The sequence below is a fragment of the Oncorhynchus mykiss genome, chromosome 30 (genome assembly GCF_013265735.2).
Source record: "Oncorhynchus mykiss isolate Arlee chromosome 30, USDA_OmykA_1.1, whole genome shotgun sequence".
Lineage (NCBI taxonomy): Eukaryota > Metazoa > Chordata > Actinopteri > Salmoniformes > Salmonidae > Oncorhynchus > Oncorhynchus mykiss.
This window is the reverse complement of record NC_050570.1, coordinates 4,767,152-4,790,698: the sequence shown is the minus strand read 5'-3', so window position 1 is coordinate 4,790,698 and position 23,547 is coordinate 4,767,152. Positions and strand designations below refer to the sequence as shown.

Genomic DNA, 23,547 nt, shown 5'->3' with positions numbered 1-23,547 from the left:
CCGAATTGTAGAATCTATGCCAAGGTGCATTGAAACATGGCCACGGTCGATGTTTGGGGTGTCGGGTTGATGCATTTTTTTCTCTGACGGGCAGAATGTAATTTTTTGGGCCTGCACTACCGAAGGCTATATCGGTCTGCTAATACTGGACTAGTAAAGGCCCAGTGCACTACTTGTGTGAAGATTATTATTATTATTAAAAAAAATATATAAAAAAATCATATTTTTTATTCTGATTTTTCACGGGGCGGTGCATTGAAGTTGTTCTGACGGCTCATGGTGACCCAACTCCCTATTAAGAACCTCCTTTATTTTTGACGGTTACCTCGGCTGTACACCTTTGCAGTCACTGGAAATCTACCGGCCACTAGAGGACATAGATCCTCATTTTCCCTTATATATATATATATATAATCTTCAATCATCACCCCTTCTCTTCTCCCTCCCACCCCTTCTCTCTTCCTCTCTCCAAGGGACACAAATGCTAGTAACACCGGCAGGTTAGCAAGCAGGCTGCCAGCAAGCGAGAAGGACACGAGAGGAAAACGGTTATTGTCAAACACCAGATATTATCCATCTAAATTAACGGGAAACTGCACAACACGGTATGTGAATAGTGCGTGCTATCATAATCTAATCATTTCGGATAAAGCATGTCTTCATGGATAACGGAGAAATAGCGCGTTGTGATATTAGGCTAACCTCAACTACCTGATAAATATAGGATGCATTTTTTGTTGTTGTTGAGTTTAGAGAATAGAGAAAGGTTGTAATGCATGTGTCGTGAGTACCCGGTAGTTAACGTTTCATCTAATTCCAGCAATCAGTTCTGAGCAACGGCGGTGCGCTGCTACCCTTCCTCTTCTGTCAAAAGAGCCAATCGTTTCCCGTTATGTGGCAGGATATGATTCCCTGGTTGTGATTTGACATGAATACAGTTTTATTTAGGTCTTATGGAAGATGATTGAAATAACGGTAACAATACCGGTAGCCTATCAATTGAAATAGCGGATGATTATTGCGGGGATGTAGGCTACGATGATAGTGTAGTTTAGGTAACATCCAATACCACTAGAAGTAGCCGCGAGGACACGGATTTAGTCTCTCCTTGGTAATAATTTAACAGCACATTTGCTAGGAAATGCCGATTTGTTGTACATGTTGGTTTGCTAGTTTGGACCGGGTCGAGATGTGTTTTTATCCCCGGATTAGCGCTTCGACAGGGGGATATACATGTTTCCCCTGCAGTCCCAGGAGACCTCGGAGGCGTAACGATTGTCGTGTGACAGCCTGCCTGAAGCCGATTTCAGACACAGGCGTGTGTGTGTGTGTGAGAGAGAGAGAGAATCGGGGACTATGAGCTCTGCGCATGTGTAGAGAATATGGAATTGAAATTGCTGGCGTCGTGATCGTTGCGTAATTGCCTGCGTGCATAGTTTGGCGTATGGGTTATCATATTCATTATGCTACATTCCCGATTTAAAGCATGATTTATAGCATGTCAGACTGCTGTGTTGCTAGTCCCAGTCGTGTGTCAACCATTCTATTGCAGCTGTGAAATTATTTATGAATCGTGTCCTTGGCATGACACCCTGGAAGGTCAATGTCTTAGTTTGAATGAAAAGATGTCTCATGTGGTCAGACCTACTTCACCTACAGTCCATAGAGAATTATCCACATGTTTGTCCTTTGGGTGTTTTAGCTAAAAAAAAAATAAATAAGTTATAGACAACCTATGAGTAGAACGTCCTCACAGCAGTCAGTAGGCTATTGTATCTGTATGCTACTGCTGTTGTTTTTACATTCCATAGGAATGAGGAGCAACTCTGCAGAAAGGCCTAGAACCTAACCTCATATGTGCTGCTATCTCTATCTGTCTGTCTGGAAGATAAATGGATGTGTTGCCGGCCAGTGAGAGGAGACATTGAAGGCCACACAGTGTCTAGTAGCAAAGACAAATACATAAAAAAAAAAACACAAGGCAGTTGATTCTCTCTGTCTATTTGTTAAAGTCACCGTAGGGGCGATCCATCAATGATGTTCATAGAAATTAACAGACTGAAGCTTCTCAATAAGAGGCTTGATAGGTCTATACCTCTCAGTCCAGATGTTGTTGAGAGAGAGAGAAGATAGAGAGAGGCAGACAGAGAGAGAGAGGCAGACAGAGAGAGAGAGGCAGACAGAGAGAGAGGTAGAGAGAGCCGGAGAGACAGCGAGAGAGAGGCATACAGAGCGAGGTAGACAGAGGGAGAGAAACAGCGAGGCAGACAGAGGTACCGGGGCAGACAGAGGTACCGGGGCAGACAGAGGTACCGGTGCAAACAGACAAACAGAGAGTGATCGAGAGAGAGGCATACAGAGCGAGGTAGACAGAGGGAGAGAAACACCGGTGCAGACAGAGGTACCGGGGCAGACAGACAAACAGAGAGTGATCGAGAGAGAGAGAAGCACAGACAAAGAAGGGAAAAAAGGCAGACCGAGAGACGGACGGACGGATGGACACGCAGAGAAGGGAGAGGTCGATTGTAGACACAGAGAGAGAAATACATTAAAAGAGTGATTCCGTAGATGGGTATTAGGTTTATAATCCTTACTCTAGAGCAGGAAGAGGAAACCGTAATCTGATTTATTTATGAAACCACAAATATGATCCTTCCTGGTGCATGACTCTTGTCTAGTAGCTTCTATGTCCATAAATATAATCACACTCAAACCTGAGAGACCGTGACATCTCGGCTGCTTGTACGGTACACGGTGCTCTTTAAAAAAAAAGAGAGAGATATAGTGATCCAACAGTAGTGTAGAGATTGAGAGTTGTCCTCGGGGACACCAAGGTGGTGGGTTCAATTCCTACAGGATTCACGTAAATACTAAAACATGTAAGAACTGTAAATCACTTGGGATAAAAGTGTCTACTAAGTGGCCTAGCCTATATGTTATTAGAAGCCAAATAATATCAAAGTTTTAAGGCATGTCTGGTGCGTAAGTGGCCTAGCCTATATGTTATTAGAAGCCAAATAATATCAAAGTTTTAAGGCATGTCTGGTGCCTACTGTAATCAACTGTAGTTTCCTGATAACATAACAATAAATGGTCTGTGTCTATTTGTCAACAGCTGGTGTGTGATCACTAATATTAAGGAAGTCTCAAGGTATTTCTTACCTGAGGTAGAATACCTCATGATAAGCTGTACACCACACTATTTACCAAGAGAGTTTTCATCTATATTTTTCATAGCTGTCTATTTATCACCACAAACCGATGCTGGCAGTAAAACCCAACGAGCTGTATAAGGTCAAAAGCAAACAGGAAACCGCTCACCCAGAAGTGGCACTCCTAGTGGCCGTCGACTTTAATGCAGGAAAACTTAAATCCGTTTGACCTAATTTCTATGAGCATGTCACATGTGCAACCAGAGGGGGGGGAAAAAAAACTCTAGACCACCTTTACTCCACACACAGAGACACATACAAAGCTCTCCCTCGCCCTCCAATTGGCAAATCTGACCATAACTCTATCCTCCTGATTCCTGCTTACAAAAAAAAACAAAAACTCAGAGGTACCAGTGAAGTGGTCTGATGACGCAGATTTTAAGCTACAGGACTGTTTTGCTAGCACAGACTGGAATATGTTCCGTGATTCATTCAATGTCATTGAGGAGTATAACAACTCAGTCAATAAGTGCATCGACGACGTCGTCCCCACAGTGACCGTACGTACATATCCCAACCAGAAGCCATGGATTACAGGCAACATCCTCGCTAAGCTAAAGGCTAGAGTTGCTGGCTTTCAAGGAGCGGGACACTAATCCGGACGCTTATAAGAAATCCCGCTGTGCCATCCGACAAGCCATCAAACAGGACGAAGATTGAATCCCAGCACACTGGCTCTGACGCTGGTCAGATGTGACAGGGCTTGCAAACTATTTTCTCCAGACGTGACACTTGGCATTCAGGCCAAAAAGTTCAATCTTGGTGTCATCAGACCAAAGAATCTTGTTTCTCATGGTCTGAGAGTCCTTTAGGTGCCTTTTGGCAAACTCCAAACGGGCTGTCATGTGCCTTTTACTGAGGAGTGGCTTCCGTCTGGTCATTCTACCATAAATGTCTGATTGGTGGAGTACTGCAGAGATGGTTGTCCTCCTGGAAGGCTCTCCCATCTCCACAGAGGAACTCTAGAGCTCTGTCAGAGTGACCATTGGGTTCTTAGTCACCTCCCTGTCCAAGGCCTTTCTCTCCTGATTGCTCAGTTTAGCTGGCGGCCAGCTCTAGGAAGAATCTTGGTGGTTCCAAACTTCTTCCATTTAAGAATAATGGTGGCCAATGTGTTATTTGGGACCTTCAATGCTGCAGAAATGTTTTATACCCTTCCCCAGATTTGTGCCTCGACAAAATACTGTCTTGGAGCTCAACGAACAATTCCTTCGACTTCATGGCTTGGTTTTTGCTCTGACATGCACTGTCAACTGTGTGACCTTATATAGACAGGTGTGTGCCTTTCCAAATAATGTCCAATCAATTGAATTTACCACAGGTGGACTCCAATCAAGTTGTAGAAACATCACAAGGATGATCAATGGAAACAGGATGCACCTGAGCTCAATTTCATTTCTCATAGCAAAGCGTCTGAACATTTCTCAAAACCTTTTACATTTTTTATTATGAGGTATTGTGTGTAGATTGAGAGAATTTTTTTTTTTTAATCAATTGTATAATAAGGCTGTAACGTAACAAAATGTGTACAAAGGGAAGGGGTCTGAATACATTCCCGAATGCACTCATTCCCCCCTCCTATTGGTTGTTGATCAGCATCATCAGTCTTTAAAGGACAGATGGTCTGTGACCTCTAACCTGAGCTCCATACTCCATCTGGATTCCCTTTACTCTCTATTTACACCCTAAGCTGTTTCCTGTCCCTCAGCTGTTTCCTGTCCTTCAGCTCTTTCCTGTCCTTCAGCTCTTTCCTGTCCCTCAGCTGTTTCCTGTCCCTCAGCTGTTTCCTGTCCCTCAGCTCTTTCTTGTCCCTCAGCTGTTTCCTGTCCCTCAGCTGTTTCCTGTCCCTCAACTGTTTCCTGTCCCTCAGCTGTTTCCTGCCCATCAGCTGTTTCCTGTCCATCAGCTGTTTCCTGTCCCTCAGCGGTTTCCTGTCCATCAGCTGTTTCCTGTCCATCAGCTGTTTCCTGTCCCTCAGCTGTTTCCTGTCCCTCAGCTGTTTCCTGTCCCTCAGCTGTTTCCTGTCCTTCAGCTGTTTCCTGTCCTCAGCTGTTTCCTGTTCATCGGCTGTTCTAAACAGAACATCTGTCTTATACTCGTTCTAACATTATTGTTGTTAACTAGTATGTACACCTACATGTTGCTGGTACTGTCATAGTTGTATGGTTCAGATGATGTTTCTAATATGTCATGTTTGACTACATGTTACAACTGTGACAGTAAAATCGTTCTCCAGATGGATTCTAGTGGTGAGTCAGTGTTGAATCTCTCTCTCTCTCACACACGTCAGATAGAAAACTATTATCCCTGCGTGGGAGTGCGTTCCTGGTAGGACTAATAGATATTAGTTCAGAGGATTGAGAGAGCCAGAGAGAGAGACAGACAGAACTCGCTGCATGAATATATCTATCTAGAATGGAGGCGTGGTCTGGTCTAGAAAGGATGCGTGGTCTGGTCTAGAAAGGAGGCGTGGTCCGGTCTGGAAAGGAGGCGTGGTCCGGTCTAGAAAGGAGGCGTGGTCCGGTCTAGAAAGGAGGCGTGGTCCGGTCTGGAAAGGAGGCGTGGTCCAGTCTAGAAAGGAGGCGTGGTCCGGTCTAGAAAGGAGGCGTGGTCCGGTCTAGAAAGGAGGCGTGGTCCGGTCTAGAAAGGAGGCGTGGTCCGGTCTAGAAAGGAGGCGTGGTCCGGTCTAGAAAGGAGGCGTGGTCCGGTCTAGAAAGGAGGCGTGGTCCGGTCTAGAAAGGAGGCGTGGTCCGGTCTGGAAAGGAGGCGTGGTTAGATCTTTTTGTTTCAAAGAAAAAGAAAAGTCAGCAAAAGAAAGGAAGCCCTGTGTTGGAAAGTTGATGATTGACGCAAAGGAAAATAAGGGGAGGGGAGGGAGAGAATGAGGAGGGAGGGGGAGATGGAGGAGGGAGGGGGGAGATGGAGGAGGGAGGGGGGAGGTAGATATGGAGGAGGGAGGGGGAAGATGGAGGGAGGGGGGAGATGGAGGAGGGAGGGGGAGGTAGATATGGAAGATGGCGGGAGGGGGGAGGTAGATATGGAGGAGGGAGGGGGGAGATGGAGGAGATGGAGGGAGGGGGGAGGGAGAGAAGGAGGAGGGAGGGGGGAGGTAGATATGGAGGAGGGAGGGGGGAGATGGAGGAGATGGAGGGGAGAGGGAGGGAGGGGGAGGTAGATAGGGAGGGGGAAGATGGAGGGAGGGGGGAGAGGGAGGGCGAGGTAGATATGGAGGGGGGAGATGGAGGGGGGAGGTAGATATGGAGGAGGGAGGGGGAGATGGAGGAGGGAGGCGGGAGATGGAGGAGGGAGGGGAGAGGGAGAGAAGGAGGAGAGAGGGGGAGGTAGATATGGAAGATGGAGGGAGGGGGGAGGTAGATAGGGAGGGGGGAGATGGAGGAGATGGAGGGAGGGGGGAGGGAGAGAAGGAGGAGGGAGGGGGGAGGTAGATATGGAGGAGGGAGGGGGGAGATGGAGGAGGGAGGGAGAGAAGGAGGAGGGAGGGGGAGGTAGATATGGAGGGGGGAGGGATGGAGGAGGGAGGCAGGGATGGAGATAGATATGGAGGGGGGAGGGAGATATGGAGGAGGGAGAGGGGAGATGGAGGGAGGGGGAGATGGAGGGAGGGGGAGGTAGATATGGAGGAGGGAGGGGGGAGATGGAGGAGGGAGGGAGAGAAGGAGGAGGGAGGGGGAGGTAGATATGGAGGGGGAGATGGAGGAGGGAGGGATGGAGGAGGGAGGCAGGGATGGAGATAGATATGGAGGGGGAGGGAGATATGGAGGAGGGAGAGGGGAGATGGAGGGAGGGGGAGATGGAGGGAGGGGGGAGATAGATATGGAGGAGGGAGGGGGAGGAGGGAGGGAGAGAAGGAGGAGGGAGGGGGAGGTAGATATGGAGGGGGGAGATGGAGGAGGGAGGCAGGGATGGAGATAGATATGGAGGGGGGAGGGAGATATGGAGGAGGGAGGGGGGAGATGGAGGGAGGGGGAGATGGAGGGAGGGAGGTAGATATGGAGGAGGGAGGGGGAGGTAGATATGGAGGACGGAGGGGGGAGATGGAGGAGGGAGGGAGAGAAGGAGGAGGGAGGGGGAGGGAGAGGAGGGAGGCAGGGATGGAGGAGGGAGGCAGGGATGGAGAAGGAGGGGGAGGTAGATATGGAGGAGGGAGAGGGGAGATGGAGGGAGGGGGAGATGGAGGGAGGGAGGTAGATATGGAGGAGGGAGGGGGGAGGTAGATATGGAGGAGGGAGGGGGGAGATGGAGGAGGGAGGGGAAGATGGAGGAGGGAGGTAGATATGGAGGAGGGAGAGGGGAGATGGAGGGAGGTGGAGATGGAGGGAGGTGGAGATGGAGGGAGGGGGGAGATAGATATGGAGGAGGGAGGGGGGAGATGGAGGGAGGGGGAGATAGATATGGAGGAGGGAGAGGGGAGATGGAGGGAGGGAGGGAGGTAGAGAAGGAGGAGGGAGGCAGGGATGGAGGGGGAGATAGAGGTAGGTGGGTCACAGCTGGTAGGTGGGTCACAGAGAGAGACGTCGTGATTGGTTGAGGAAGGGGGTGGAGCGTGTGGAGGGGGAAATGGAAACAGATTTGCTGTGTTCATTGCTCTCTGTAGACCACATCTCTCCTTCTCTCTACATCCTCCCACCAGTCTGTTTCAGATTTAAAACCATTTTACACGGAGATTTGTTCTTTCTGCTTCACCAATTCAACTCTGATTGCTGAAGAACGTACATTTGAATGTAGGCTACCCTGTAAACGCATAACTTGCACGCAAGCAAGGCAACACACATTGAAATAAAATACAATTTTATTGGTCACATACACATGGTTAGCAGATGTTAATGCGAGTGTAGCGAAATGCTTGTGCTTCTAGTTAAGACCGTGCAGTAATATCTAACAAGTAATCTAACAATTTCACAAGAACAACCTTATACACACACAAGTGTAAAGGAACGAATAAGAATATGTGATGGCCGAACGGCATCGGCAAGATGCAGTAGATGGTATAGAGTACAGTATATACATATGAGATGAGTAATGTAGGGTATGTAAACATTATATAAAGTGGCGTTGTTTAAAGTGGCTAGTGATACATTTATTACATCCAGATGTGGTCTGTTATCAAGGCAACACAAACGTAATGTCAGTACAGTATGCTGATGAGTTTTGGCATCATGCCACCCATCAATACCTCCTGATTATTGTTACAAATATTGATAAGCAGGAAAGTATGCAAGATTATATACTGTAATAGCTTACCTAAATACAGTAATAACGAAGTACCTAAATACAGTAATAACTAAGTACCTAAATACAGTAATAACTAAGTACCTAAATACTGTAAGAACTAAGTACCTACATACTGTAATAACTAAGTACCTACATACTGTAATAACTAAGTACCTAAATACAGTAATAACTAAGTACCTAAATACTGTAATAACTAAGTACCTGAATACAGTAATAACTAAGTACCTGAATACAGTAATAACTAAGTACCTAAATACTGTAATAACTAAGTACCTAAATACTGTAAGAACTAAGTACCTACATACTGTAATAACTAAGTACCTAAATAGTGTAATAACTAAGTGCCTGAATACAGTAATAACTAAGTACCTAAATACTGTAATAACTAAGTACCTAAATACTGTAATAACTAAGTACCTGAATACAGTAATAACTAAGTACCTAAATACTGTAATAACTAAGTACCTGAATACTGTAATAACTAAGTACCTGAATACAGTAATAACTAAGTACCTGAATACAGTAATAACTAAGTACCTGAACAGCCATAGCACTATTTTAGGAGAGCTGTTAGTCATGTTTTCACAAATATCTCATACTGTGGTTAGGTGGTTCTGGAATGTTCCCCTCACTAAAACCCACATTGTCACTACTTTAGACCTGACACACCTGTAGTTCAGTGGACAAAGAGTGAATCACAGGGCGAGAGGGGCAGTTATCATTCAATTAGCTGTAATTATGTTCCCCTCATTAAAACCCACATTGTCAATATATTCAAACCTGACGCACAGACTTATCAAGCCACCAGTTGTTGACACATATCAGTGGACAACTCCTTTATGTTGTTAACCAACAACTCCTTTATGTTGTTAACCAACAACTCCTTTATGTTATTAACCAACAACTCCTTTACTTTATTAACCAACAACTCCTTTATGTTATTAACCAACAACTCCTTTATGTTGTTAACCAACAACTCCTTTATGTTATTAACCAACAACTCCTTTAAGTTGTTAACCAACAACTCCTTTATGTTGTTAACCAACAACTCCTTTATATTATTAACCAACAACTCCTTTATGTTGTAAACCAACAACTCCTTGATGTTATTAACCAACAACTCCTTTACGTTATTAACCAACAACTCCGTTATGTTATTAACCAACAACTCCTTTATGTTGTAAACCAACAACTCCTTGATGTTATTAACCAACAACTCCTTTATGTTATTAACCAACAACTCCTTTATGTTATTAACCAACAACTCCTTGATGTTATTAACCAACAACTCCTTTATGTTATTAACCAACAACTCCTTGATGTTATTAACCAACAACTCCTTTAAGTTGTTAACCAACAACTCCTTGATGTTGTTAACCAACAACTCCTTGATGTTATTAACCAACAACACCTTGATGTTATTAACCAACAACTCCTTGATGTTATTAACCAACAACTCCTTTTTGTTGTTAACCAACAACTCCTTGATGTTGTTAACCAACAACTCCTTGATGTTATTAACCAACAACTCCTTTATGTTATTAACCAACAACTCCTTGATGTTATTAACCAACAACTCCTTGATGTTATTAACCAACAACTCCTTTAAGTTGTTAACCAACAACTCCTTTATGTTGTTAACCAACAACTCCTTGATGTTATTAACCAACAACTCCTTTATGTTGTTAACCAACAACTCCTTTATGTTATTAACCAACAACTCCTTGATGTTATTAACCAACAACTCCTTTATATTGTTAACCAACAACTCCTTGATGTTATTAACCAACAACTCCTTTATGTTATTAACCAACAACTCCTTTACGTTATTAACCAACAACTCCTTTATGTTATTAACCAACAACTCCTTTATGTTGTTAACCAACAACTCCTTGATGTTATTAACCAACAACTCCTTGATGTTATTAACCAACAACTCCTTGATGTTGTTAACCAACAACTCCTTGATGTTATTAACCAACAACTCCTTGATGTTGTTAACCAACAACTCCTTGATGTTATTAACCAACAACTCCTTTAAGTTGTTAACCAACAACTCCTTGATGTTGTTAACCAACAACTCCTTTATGTTGTGAACCAACAACTCCTTTAAGTTGTTAACCAACAACTCCTTTAAGTTGTTAACCAACAACTCCTTTATGTTATTAACCAAAAACTCCTTGATGTTAATAACCAACAACTCCTTTATGTTGTTAACCAACAACTCCTTTATGTTGTTAACCAACAACTCCTTTGTGTTATTAACCAACAACTCCTTTGTGTTATTAACACATCTCCTTTATGTTATTAACTAACAGGCTCTCTCTTTCTCATGTTTTATCTGTTTCAGATATCCCCTCAACCTCTACCGGCCAGCGCTTCAGCCAGCAAACTGATACAAATACAGTTTGAAAAACGAACAAAGAGCTGACAAGCCACGTGTCTCCATTAATAGACTAGAGAAAGAAACGCACAACAGATGTCCTGATTGGCTCAAACCTTCAGACAGACGGGCAGTTGTATTGTGGAACACGTCAACACAGAGAAATCAAATGGCTGACAAGCAGATCAGGTTAGCATGCATTAGCTGTTAACATTCAACTCTGGTGTCTCCCTCAAATGGCACCTTATTCCCGATATTGTGCACTTTTATGCAGGCCCTGGTAAAAAAGTAGTGCACTGTATAGGGAAAAAGGGTGCCATTTCAGACACAACTTGTGTATAAGAAAACAGATCTGAAAATTGTTAAGCATAAGCACTATATTCTTCAATGTTAAACAAGTGTGCTTTTGTCTCCTCCCTCACAGTTTATTCAAGGTCCCCGTGTTCTATGAAATCTACATGTCGCATGCATCATATTTGATCCATAGCTGATCAAATTAACATAGCGCCACATTTGGTGTCAGCTGTGGGATAATGTCCCCTTTGTAACCATGTGGTGTCAGCTGTGGGATAATGTCCCCTATGTTACCATGTGGTGTCAGCTGTGGGATAATGTCCCCTATGTAACCATGTGGTGTCAGCTGTGGGATAATGTCCCCTATGTAACCATGTGGTGTCAGCTGTGGGATACTATCCCCTATGTAACCATGTGGTGTCAGCTGTGGGATAATGTCCCCTATGTAACCATGTGGTGTCAACTGTGGGATAATGTCCCCTATGTAACCATGTGGTGTCAGCTGTGGGATAATGTCCCCTATGTAACCATGTGGTGTCAGCTGTGGGATAATGTCCCTATGTAACCATGTGGTGTCAACTGTGGGATAATGTCCCCTATGTAACCATGTGGTGTCAGCTGTGGGATAATGTCCCCTATGTAACCATGTGGTGTCAGCTGTGGGATAATGTCCCCTATGTAACCATGTGGTGTCAGCTGTGGGATAATGTCCCCTATGTAACCATGTGGTGTCAGCTGTGGGATAATGTCCCCTATGTAACCATGTGGTGTAACCATGTGGTGTCAGCTGTGGGATAATGTCCCCTATGTAACCATGTGGTGTCAGCTGTGGGATAATGTCCCCTATGTAACCATGTGGTGTCAGCTGTGGGATAATGTCCCCTATGTAACCATGTGGTGTCAGCTGTGGGATAATGTCCCCTATGTAACCATGTGGTGTCAACTGTGGGATAATGTCCCCTATGTAACCATGTGGTGTCAGCTGTGGGATAATGTCCCCTATGTAACCATGTGGTGTCAGCTGTGGGATAATGTCCCCTATGTAACCATGTGGTGTAACCATGTGGTGTCAACTGTGGGATAATGTCCCCTATGTAACCATGTGGTGTCAACTGTGGGATAATGTCCCCTATGTAACCATGTGGTGTCAGCTGTGGGATAATGTCCCCTATGTAACCATGTGGAGTCAGCTGTGGGATAATGTCCCCTATGTAACCATGTGGTGTCAGCTGTGGGATAATGTCCCCTATGTAACCATGTGGTGTCAGCTGTGGGATAATGTCCCCTATGTAACCATGTGGTGTAACCATGTGGTGTCAGCTGTGGGATAATGTCCCCTATGTAACCATGTGGTGTCAGCTGTGGGATAATGCCCCCTATGTAACCATGTGGTGTCAGCTGTGGGATAATGTCCCCTATGTAACCATGTGGTGTCAGCTGTGGGATAATGTCCCCTATGTAACCATGTGGTGTCAGCTGTGGGATAATGTCCCCTATGTAACCATGTGGTGTCAGCTGTGGGTTAATGTCCCCTTGTAACACTATAAAAGTGATAGATGTGTTGTGCAGCGATATTTCACAGCAGCATCATTTCTCTCCTTCTTCTCCCCTAATTCCTACCCTTCCTTCCTCCTTCCCCTCCTTCTTCCTCCTCTTTTCATCTCCCTTCCGTCCCTCTTCCTCCTCTCTCCATCTCCCTTCCTCCTTCCCTCTTCCTCCTCTCCTCCCCCCAGTTTGCCTGCCAAGTTGATAAACGGTGGGATAGCAGGGCTGATTGGTGTGAGCTGTGTGTTTCCCATTGACTTGGCCAAGACACGCCTGCAGAACCAGCAAAATGGATCACGCCTCTACACCAGCATGTATGTACTCACTCACTCACTCACTCACACTTTCACTCACTCACTCACTCACTCACTCACTCACTCACTCACTCACGCACGCACGCACGCACGCACACACACACACACTCAAGCACACACTCACGCACACACACACTCATGCCAAGAGTGTGCAAAGCTGTCATCAATGCAAATGTAGTTATGTTACGTTGTAGTAACTAGTTGATGTTATATGTTGTAGTAACTAGTTGATGTTATGTGTTGTAGTAACTAGTTGATGTTATGTGTTGTAGTAACTAGTTGATGTTATGTGTTGTAGTAACTAGTTGATGTTGTAGTAACTAGTTGATGTTATGTGTTGTAGTAACTAGTTGATGTTATGTGTTGTAGTAACTAGTTGATTTTATGTGTTGTAGTAACTAGTTGATGTTATGTGTTGTAGTAACTAGTTGATGTTATGTGTTGTAGTAACTAGTTGATGTTATGTGTTGTAGTAACTAGTTGATGTTATGTGTTGTAGTAACTAGTTGATGTTGTAGTAACTAGTTGATGTTGTAGTAACTAGTTGATGTTATATGTTGTAGTAACTAGTTGATTTTATGTGTTGTGTAGTAACTAGTTGATGTTATGTGTTGTGTAGTAACTAGTTGATGTTATGTGTTGTAGTAACTAGTTGATGTTATGTGTTGTAGTAACTAGTTGATGTTATGTGTTGTAGTAACTAGTTGATGTTATATGTTGTAGTAACTAGTTGATTTTATGTGTTGTAGTAACTAGTTGATTTTATGTGTTGTAGTAACTAGTTGATGTTATGTGTTGTAGTAACTAGTTGATGTTGTAGTAACTAGTTGATGTTGTAGTAACTAGTTGATGTTGTAGTAACTAGTTGATGTTGTAGTAACTAGTTGATGTTATGTGTTGTTGTAACTAGTTGGTTGTGTCTTGTAGTAACTAGTTGATGTTATATGTTGTTGTAACTAGTTGGTGATGTTATATGTTGTAGTAACTAGTTGGTGATGTTATATGTTGTAGTAACTAGTTGGTTGTGTCTTGTAGTAACTAGTTGATGTTATATGTTGTTGTAACTAGTTGGTGATGTTATATGTTGTAGTAACTAGTTGGTGATGTTATATGTTGTAGTAACTAGTTGGTTGTGTCTTGTAGTAACTAGTTGGTTGTGTCTTGTAGTAACTAGTTGGTGATGTTATATGTTGTTGTAACTAGTTGGTTATGTTATATGTTGTTGTAACTAGTTGGTGATGTTATATGTTGTTGTAACTAGTTGGTGATGTTATATGTTGTTGTAACTAGTTGGTGATGTTATATGTTGTAGTAACTAGTTGGTGATGTTATATGTTGTTGTAACTAGTTGGTTGTGTCTTCTAGTAACTAGTTGGTTGTGTCTTGTAGTAACTAGTTGGTGATGTTATATGTTGTTGTAACTAGTTGGTGATGTTATATGTTGTTGTAACTAGGTGCTGTTGTAGTAACTAGTTGGTTGTGTCTTGTAGTAACTAGTTGGTGATGTTATATGTTGTTGTAACTAGTTGTTGATGTTATATGTTGTTGTAACTAGGTGATGTTGTTGTAACTAGTTGGTGATGTTATATGTTGTTGTAACTAGTTGGTGATGTTATATGTTGTAGTAACTAGTTGGTGATGTTATATGTTGTTGTAACTAGTTGGTTGTGTCTTGTAGTAACTAGTTGGTGATGTTATATGTTGTAGTAACTAGTTGGTTGTGTCTTGTAGTAACTAGTTGGTGATGTTATATGTTGTAGTAACTCGTTTGTTGTGTCTTGTAGTAACTAGTTGGTGATGTTATATGTTGTAGTAACTAGTTGGTGATGTTATATGTTGTAGTAACTAGTTGGTGATGTTATATGTTATAGTAACTAGTTGGTGATGTTATATGTTGTAGTAACTAGTTGGTGATGTTATATGTTGTAGTAACTAGTTGGTGATGTTATATGTTATAGTAACTAGTTGGTGATGTTATATGTTGTAGTAACTAGTTGGTGATGTTATATGTTGTTGTAACTAGTTGGTTGTGTCTTGTAGTAACTAGTTGGTGATGTTATATGTTGTTGTAACTAGTTGGTGATGTTATATGTTGTAGTAACTAGTTGGTGATGTTAGATGTTGTAGTAACTAGTTGGTTGTGTCTTGTAGTAACTAGTTGGTAATGTTATATGTTGTAGTAACTAGTTGGTTGTGTCTTGTAGTAACTAGTTGGTGATGTTAAATGTTGTAGTAACTAGTTGGTTGTGTCTTGTAGTAACTAGTTGGTGATGTTATATGTTGTTGTAACTAGTTGGTGATGTTATATGTTGTAGTAACTAGTTGGTTGTGTCTTGTAGTAACTAGTTGGTGATGTTATATGTTATAGTAACTAGTTGGTGATGTTATATGTTGTAGTAACTAGTTGGTTGTGTCTTGTAGTAACTAGTTGGTGATGTTATATGTTGTAGTAACTAGTTGGTTGTGTCTTGTAGTAACTAGTTGGTGATGTTATATGTTGTAGTAACTAGTTGGTGATGTTATATGTAGTAGTAACTAGTTGGTTGTGTCTTGTAGTAACTAGTTGGTGATGTTATATGTTGTAGTAACTAGTTGGTGATGTTATATGTTATAGTAACTAGTTGGTGATGTTATATGTTGTTGTAACTAGTTGGTGATGTTATATGTTGTAGTAACTAGTTGGTGATGTTATATGTTGTAGTAACTAGTTGGTTGTGTCTTGTAGTAACTAGTTGGTAATGTTATATGTTGTAGTAACTAGTTGGTTGTGTCTTGTAGTAACTAGTTGGTGATGTTAAATGTTGTAGTAACTAGTTGGTTGTGTCTTGTAGTAACTAGTTGGTGATGTTATATGTTGTAGTAACTAGTTTGTTGTGTCTTGTAGTAACTAGTTGGTGATGTTATATGTTGTTGTAACTAGTTGGTGATGTTATATGTTGTTGTAACTAGTTGGTGATGTTATATGTTGTTGTAACTAGGTGATGTTGTAGTAACTAGTTGGTTGTGTCTTGTAGTAACTAGTTGGTGATGTTATATGTTGTAGTAACTAGTTGGTGATGTTATATGTTGTTGTAACTAGTTGGTGATGTTAAATGTTGTAGTAACTCGTTGGTTGTGTCTTGTAGTAACTAGTTGGTGATGTTATATGTTGTTGTAACTAGTTGGTCATGTTATATGTTGTAGTAACTAGTTGATGTTATGTGTTGTAGTAACTAGTTGATGTTGTAGTAACTAGTTGATGTTATGTGTTGTAGTAACTAGTTGGTGATGTTATATGTTGTTGTAACTAGTTGGTGATGTTGAATGTTGTAGTAACTAGTTGGTTGTGTCTTGTAGTAACTAGTTGGTGATGTTATATGTTGTAGTAACTAGTTTGTTGTGTCTTGTAGTAACTAGTTGGTGATGTTATATGTGTTAGTAACTAGTCGGTGATGTTATATGTTGTATTAACTAGTTGGTGATGTTATATGTTGTAGTAACTAGTTGGTTGTGTCTTGTAGTAACTAGTTGGTGATGTTATATGTTGTTGTAACTAGTTGGTGATGTTATATGTTGTTGTAACTAGTTGGTTGTGTCTTGTAGTAACTAGTTGGTGATGTTATATGTGTTAGTAACTAGTTGGTGATGTTATATGTTGTATTAACTAGTTGGTGATGTTATATGTTGTAGTAACTAGTTGGTTGTGTCTTGTAGTAACTAGTTGGTGATGTTATATGTTGTTGTAACTAGTTGGTGATGTTATATGTTGTTGTAACTAGTTGGTTGTGTCTTGTAGTAACTAGTTGGTGATGTTATATGTTGTAGTAACTAGTTGGTGATGTTATATGTTGTTGTAACTAGTTGGTTGTGTCTTGTAGTAACTAGTTGGTGATGTTATATGTTGTTGTAACTAGTTGGTGATGTTATATGTTGTTGTAACTAGTTGGTGATGTTATATGTTGTTGTAACTAGTTGGTTGTGTCTTGTAGGTCTGACTGTCTTATCAAGACCATCCGCTCAGAGGGATACTTCGGGATGTACAGAGGTAGGTTCGGGTGAGGACGTGGAAGTATATTTGTGTGTTTGTGTGCACTAGAAAGTGGCAGGTACATGCTAAAGACAAACATTGCACAGTGAGGTCCTTTTGAAAGTTGCTGACCACTGCTGAACACTGAGACTATCAGAGCTGCTTATAGCCTTGAGACAACTCACTCTCACCAGCACACAGCTAACCACATCCTCAGGTATACAGGACATCCTCAGGTATACAGGACATCCTCAGGTATACAGGACAGCCTCAGGTATACAGGACATCCTCGGGTATACAGGACATCCTCAGGTATACAGGACATCCTCAGGTATACAGGACAGCCTCAGGTATACAGGACATCCTCAGGTATACAGGACATCCTCAGGTATACAGGACAGCCTCAGGTATACAGGACATCCTCAGGTATACAGGACATCCTCAGGTATACAGGACATCCTCAGGTATACAGGACATCCTCAGGTATACAGGACATCCTCAGGTATACAGCACATCCTCAGGTATACAGGACATCCTCAGGTATACAGGACAGCCTCAGGTCTGGGAACATAATGCACAAAAATAAATGTTACCACCATACATTACAACATGCCTGCTGTGTGTGACTGGGAAAATCACAATTCCTCTCTTTCTCCTCTTTGTCTCTCTCTCTCTCCTACTCTCTTTCTCCTCTCTCTCTCTCTTTCTCCTCTCTCTCTCTCTCTCTTTCTTCTCTCTGTCTCTCTCTCTCTCTTTCTTCTCTCTGTCTCTCTCTCTCTCTCTCTCTCTTTCTCCTCTCTGTCTCTCTCTCTGCCTCTTCTTTCTCTCTCCCCTCTCTCTTCCCCTCTCTCTGCCTCTCTCTCTCGCTCTCCCTCACCTCTCTCTCTGTCTCTCTCTGTCTCTCTCTCTTTCTCCTCTCTGTCTCTCTCTCTCTCTCTCTCTCTCTCTCTCCCTCCTCTCTCTTTCTCCTCTCTGTCTCTCTCTCTGCCTCTTCTTTCTCTCTCCCCTCTCTCTTCCCCTCTCTCTGCCTCTCTCTCTCGCTCTCCCTCACCTCTCTCTCTGTCTCTCTCTGTCTCTCTCTCTTTCTCCTCTCTGTCTCTCTCTCTCTCTCTCTCCTACTCTCTCTCTCTCTCTTTCTCATCTCTGCCTCTCTCTCGCTCTCACTCCCCTCTCTTTGCCTCTTTCTCTCGCTCTCCCTCCTGTCTCTGCCTCTTTCTCTCGCTCTCCCTCCCCTCTCGCTGCCTCTCTCGCTCTCTTCTTTCTCTACCTCCCCTCTCTCTACCTCTTTCTTCTTTCTCTCCCTCTCTCCATCTCTCTTGCTCTCCCTTCCTCCCTCCATCTCTCTTGCTCTCTCTCTCTCTCCCTCCCCTCTCTCTGACTCTCTCTCACTCTCCCTCCCCTCCATCTGACTCTCTCTCACTCTCCCTCCCCTCCATCTGACTCTCTCTCACTCTCCCTCCCCTCCATCTCTCTCTCGATCCTTCTCCTTCTATCTCTCTCGCTCTCGCTCCCTCTCCTTCCATCTCTCTCTCTCTATCTCTGTCTCTCACTTCCTCTCATTGTTACAGGGTCTGCGGTGAACCTAACCCTGGTCACGCCAGAGAAAGCCATCAAGCTAGCAGCAAATGACTTCTTCAGACAATACCTCTCCAAGGATGGGTAAGATGTGATGACTAAGACACACGAACACACACACACACACACACACACACACACACAGACATACACCGAGTGAAAGAGAGGTCTCTGAGCCAACACAATCCCTGACACGTTTGGCTGTCTGTTTCACTGTGTCGTCGTTCCAAATAGTACCCTATTCCCTACATAGTGCACTACTTTAGACCAGAGCCCTATTCCCTATATAGTGCACTACTTTAGACCAGAGCCCTATTCCCTATATAGTGCACTACTTTAGACCAGAGCCCTATTCCCTATATAGTGCACTACTTTAGACCAGAGCCCTATTCCCTATATAGTGCACTACTTTAGACCAGAGCCCTATTCCCTATATAGTGCACTACTTTAGACCAGAGCCCTATTCCTTATATAGTGCACTACTTTAGATCAGAGCCCTATTCCCTATATAGTGCACTACTTTAGACCAGAGCCCTATTCCTTATATAGTGCACTACTTTAGATCAGAGCCCTATTCCCTATATAGTGCACTACTTTAGACCAGAGCCCTATTCCTTATATAGTGCACTACTTTAGACCAGAGCCCTATTCCTTATATAGTGCACTACTTTAGATCAGAGCCCTATTCCCTATATAGTGCACTACTTTAGACCAGAGCCCTATTCCTTATATAGTGCACTACTTTAGATCAGAGCCCTATTCCCTATATAGTGCACTACTTTAGACCAGAGCCCTATTCCCTATATAGTGCACTACTTTAGACCAGAGCCCTATTCCCTATATAGTGCACTACTTTAGACCAGAGCCCTATTCCCTATATAGGGCACTACTTTAGACCAGAGCTGGCACCCTATTCCCTATATAGGGCACTACTTTAGACCAGAGCTGGCACCCTATTCCCTATATAGTGCACTACTTTAGACCAGAGCTGGCACCCTATTCCCTATATATAGGGCACTAATTTTGACCTGATCCCTATGGGCCCTGGTACAAAGTAGTGCACTAAATAAGGAAAAGTGTACAATTTGGAACACATTATGTTTCTTTGATTGGTTTTCTACTTTAACTTTCTGCTTTAGTTAATCCTTCAATATACTGACAGCAAGGATTAGACATAGACATTGTTGCTTACTATGCTATCGCTGTCAAACTACTGGAAAACTACTGTCAAACTACTGGAAAACCATCGCTGTCAAACTACTGGAAAACCATCTCTGTCAAACTACTGGAAAACCATCGCTGTCAAACTACTGGAAAACTACTGGAAAACCATCTCTGTCAAACTACTGGAAAACCATCTCTGTCAAACTACTGGAAAACTACTGGAAAACCATCTCTGTCAAACTACTGGAAAACTACTGGAAAACTACTGGAAAACTACTGGAAAACCATCTCTGTCAAACTACTGGAAAACCATCTCTGTCAAACTACTGGAAAACCATCTCTGTCAAACTACTGGAAAACCATCGCTGTCAAACTACTGGAAAACTACTGGAAAACCATCTCTGTCAAACTACTGGAAAACTACTGGAAAACCATCTCTGTCAAACTACTGGAAAACCATCTCTGTCAAACTACTGGAAAACTACTGGAAAACCATCTCTGTCAAACTACTGGAAAACTACTGGAAAACCATCTCTGTCAAACTACTGGAAAACCATCTCTGTCAAACTACTGGAAAACTACTGGAAAACCATCTATGTCAAACTACTGGAAAACTACTGGAAAACCATCTCTGTCAAACTACTGGAAAACCATCTCTGTCAAACTACTGGAAAACCATCGCTGTCAAACTACTGGAAAACTACTGGAAAACCATCTCTGTCAAACTACTGGAAAACTACTGGAAAACCATCTCTGTCAAACTACTGGAAAACCATCTATGTCAAACTACTGGAAAACTACTGGAAAACCATCTCTGTCAAATTACTGGAAAACTACTGGAAAACCATCTATGTCAAACTACTGGAAAACCATCTCTGTCAAACTACTGGAAAACTACTGGAAAACCATCTCTATCAAATTACTGGAAAACTACTGGAAAACCATCTATGTCAAACTACTGGAAAACTACTGGAAAACCATCTCTGTCAAACTACTGGAAAACCATCTCTGTCAAATTACTGGAAAACTACTGGAAAACCATCTATGTCAAACTACTGGAAAACCATCTCTGTCAAACTACTGGAAAACTACTGGAAAACCATCTCTGTCAAACTACTGGAAAACTACTGGAAAACCATCTCTATCAAATTACTGGAAAACTACTGGAAAACCATATATGTCAAACTACTGGAAAACTACTGGAAAACCATCTCTGTCAAACTACTGGAAAACCATCTCTGTCAAACTATCTCTGGGCTGGGGGTTTCTCTCCTTTCTCTGGAAAACTACTGGAAAACCATCTCTGTCAAACTACTGGAAAACTACTGGAAAACCATCTCTGTCAAACTACTGGAAAACTACTGGAAAACCATCTCTGTCAAATTACTGGAAAACTACTGGAAAACCATCTCTGTCAAACTACTGGAAAACTACTGGAAAACCATCTCTGTCAAACTACTGGAAAACCATCTTTGTCAAACTACTGGAAAACCATCTCTGTCAAATTACTGGAAAACTACTGGAAAACCATCTCTGTCAAATTACTGGAAAACTACTGGAAAACCATCTCTGTCAAACTACTGGAAAACCATCTCTGTCAAACTACTGGAAAACCATCTCTGTCAAACTACTGGAAAACTACTGGAAAACCATCTCTGTCAAACTACTGGAAAACCATCCCTGTCAAACTACTGGAAAACCATCTCTGTCAAATTACTGGAAAACTACTGGAAAACCATCTCTGTCAAACTACTGGAAAACCATCTCTGTCAAACTACTGGAAAACTACTGGAAAACCATCTCTGTCAAACTACTGGAAAACCATCTCTGTCAAACTACTGGAAAACTACTGGAAAACCATCTCTGTCAAACTATCTCTGGGCTGGGGGTTTCTCTCCTTTCTCTGGAAAACTACTGGAAAACCATCTCTGTCAAACTGCTGGAAAACTACTGGAAAACCATCTCTGTCAAACTACTGGAAAACTACTGGAAAACCATCTCTGTCAAATTACTGGAAAACTACTGGAAAACCATCTCTGTCAAACTACTGGAAAACTACTGGAAAACCATCTTTGTCAAACTACTGGAAAACCATCTCTGTCAAATTACTGGAAAACTACTGGAAAACCATCTCTGTCAAACTACTGGAAAACCATCTCTGTCAAATTACTGGAAAACTACTGGAAAACCATCTCTGTCAAACTACTGGAAAACTACTGGAAATCCATCTCTGTCAAATTACTGGAAAACTACTGGAAAACCATCTCTGTCAAACTACTGGAAAACTACTGGAAAACCATCTCTGTCAAACTACTGGAAAACTACTGGAAAACCATCTCTGTCAAACTACTGGAAAACCATCTCTGTCAAACTACTGGAAAACTACTGGAAAACCATCTCTGTCAAACTACTGGAAAACCATCGCTGTCAAACTACTGGAAAACTACTGGAAAAACATCTCTGTCAAACTATCTCTGGGCTGGGTTTTTCTCTCCTTTGTCTGGAAAACTACTGGAAAACCATCTCTGTCAAACTACTGGAAAACTACTGGAAAAACATCTCTGTCAAACTATCTCTGGGCTGGGTTTTTCTCTCCTTTCTCTGGAAAACTACTGGAAAACCATCTCTGTCAAACTACTGGAAAACCATCTCTGTCAAACTACTGGAAAACCATCTCTGTCAAACTATCTCTGGGCTGGGGGTTTCTATCCTTTCTCTGGAAAACTACTGGAAAACCATCCCATTTTATCTCTGGAAAATCAGTAATTTGTCAAAATAAGGAACATTTTGAGAGCAGGCCACTATCACATGACAAATATCAATACTGCACATCTGTTGTTACTGAGGCCACAATCCCCCGCTGCTCTGTCCGATGGTGTGTCCGATGGTATGTGTGTGTGTTTTCGTTTGAGTGCTGTGTGTGTTCATGGATGAAATTGAATATGTTTCTAGCGAGTCTAGCTATCTCTGTTTCTATGGTGACACACACACCGCACACACACACACACTGGACCACGGCCGAGTAGGCGAAGGATTGACTGTGAATGATTACCCAGCCTGCTGACTGTCTTGTAAATGATTCATGGTATCTCTGTTCAGTGTTCCAAACGTTTGTTTCATTGGTCACAGATCAGCTACAGTGGACATGTCATGTCTTCCTTTTGTTATGACAAGAGGCTGATCTCTCTCTCTCTTTCTCTCTCTCTCTCTCTGTCTCTCTGTCTCTCTCTCTCTCTCTATCTCTCTCTCTCTCTCTCTCTCTCTCTCTCTCTCTCTCTCTCTCTCTCTGTCTCTGTCTCTGTCTCTCTCTCTCTCTCTCTCTCTCTCTCTCTCTCTCTCTCTCTCTGTCTCTCTCTCTCTCTCTCTCTCTGTCTCTCTCTGTCCATCAATCACATTTAGTTATAAAGCCCTTTTTACATCAGCCGATGTCACATAGTGCTTATCTGTTGCACCCTCTATAACCACTGTGATAAATATTTGCCCGTGTGTGTAACAGTATAACTTTAGACCGTCCCCTCGCCCATAACCGGGCTCGAACCAGGGACCCTCTGCACACAGACAACAGTCACCCACGAAACATCGTTACCCATCGCTCCACAAAAGCCGCGGCCCTTGCAGAGCAAAGGGGAACCACTACTTCAAGGTCTCAGAGCGAGTGACGTCACCGATTGAAATGCAACTAGCGCGCACCACCGCTAACTAGCTAGCCGTTACGTTTCTTCCTAGGTTTTTGCCTTTCTAGGGAGTTTTTCCTAGCCACCGTGCTTCTACACCTGCATTGCTTGCTGTTTGGGGTTTTAG

General features: G+C 42.6%; 1 protein-coding gene across 1 annotated transcript in view; it reads left to right on the top strand.

Annotated features, from left to right (window-relative positions):
* The first annotated feature begins 449 nt into the window (after positions 1–449).
* Positions 450–23,547, top strand: part of LOC110521172 (mitochondrial glutamate carrier 1-like) — a 52,527-nt gene continuing 29,429 nt past the window's right edge. Inside the window, exons 1-5 of the mRNA XM_036968531.1 lie at positions 450–605; positions 10,816–11,037; positions 12,876–13,001; positions 16,970–17,025; positions 18,576–18,666. Coding sequence (XP_036824426.1) covers positions 11,018–11,037; positions 12,876–13,001; positions 16,970–17,025; positions 18,576–18,666 — 293 coding nt within the window. The 5' untranslated portion in view covers positions 450–605; positions 10,816–11,017. The remainder of the gene's footprint in view (positions 606–10,815; positions 11,038–12,875; positions 13,002–16,969; positions 17,026–18,575; positions 18,667–23,547) is intronic.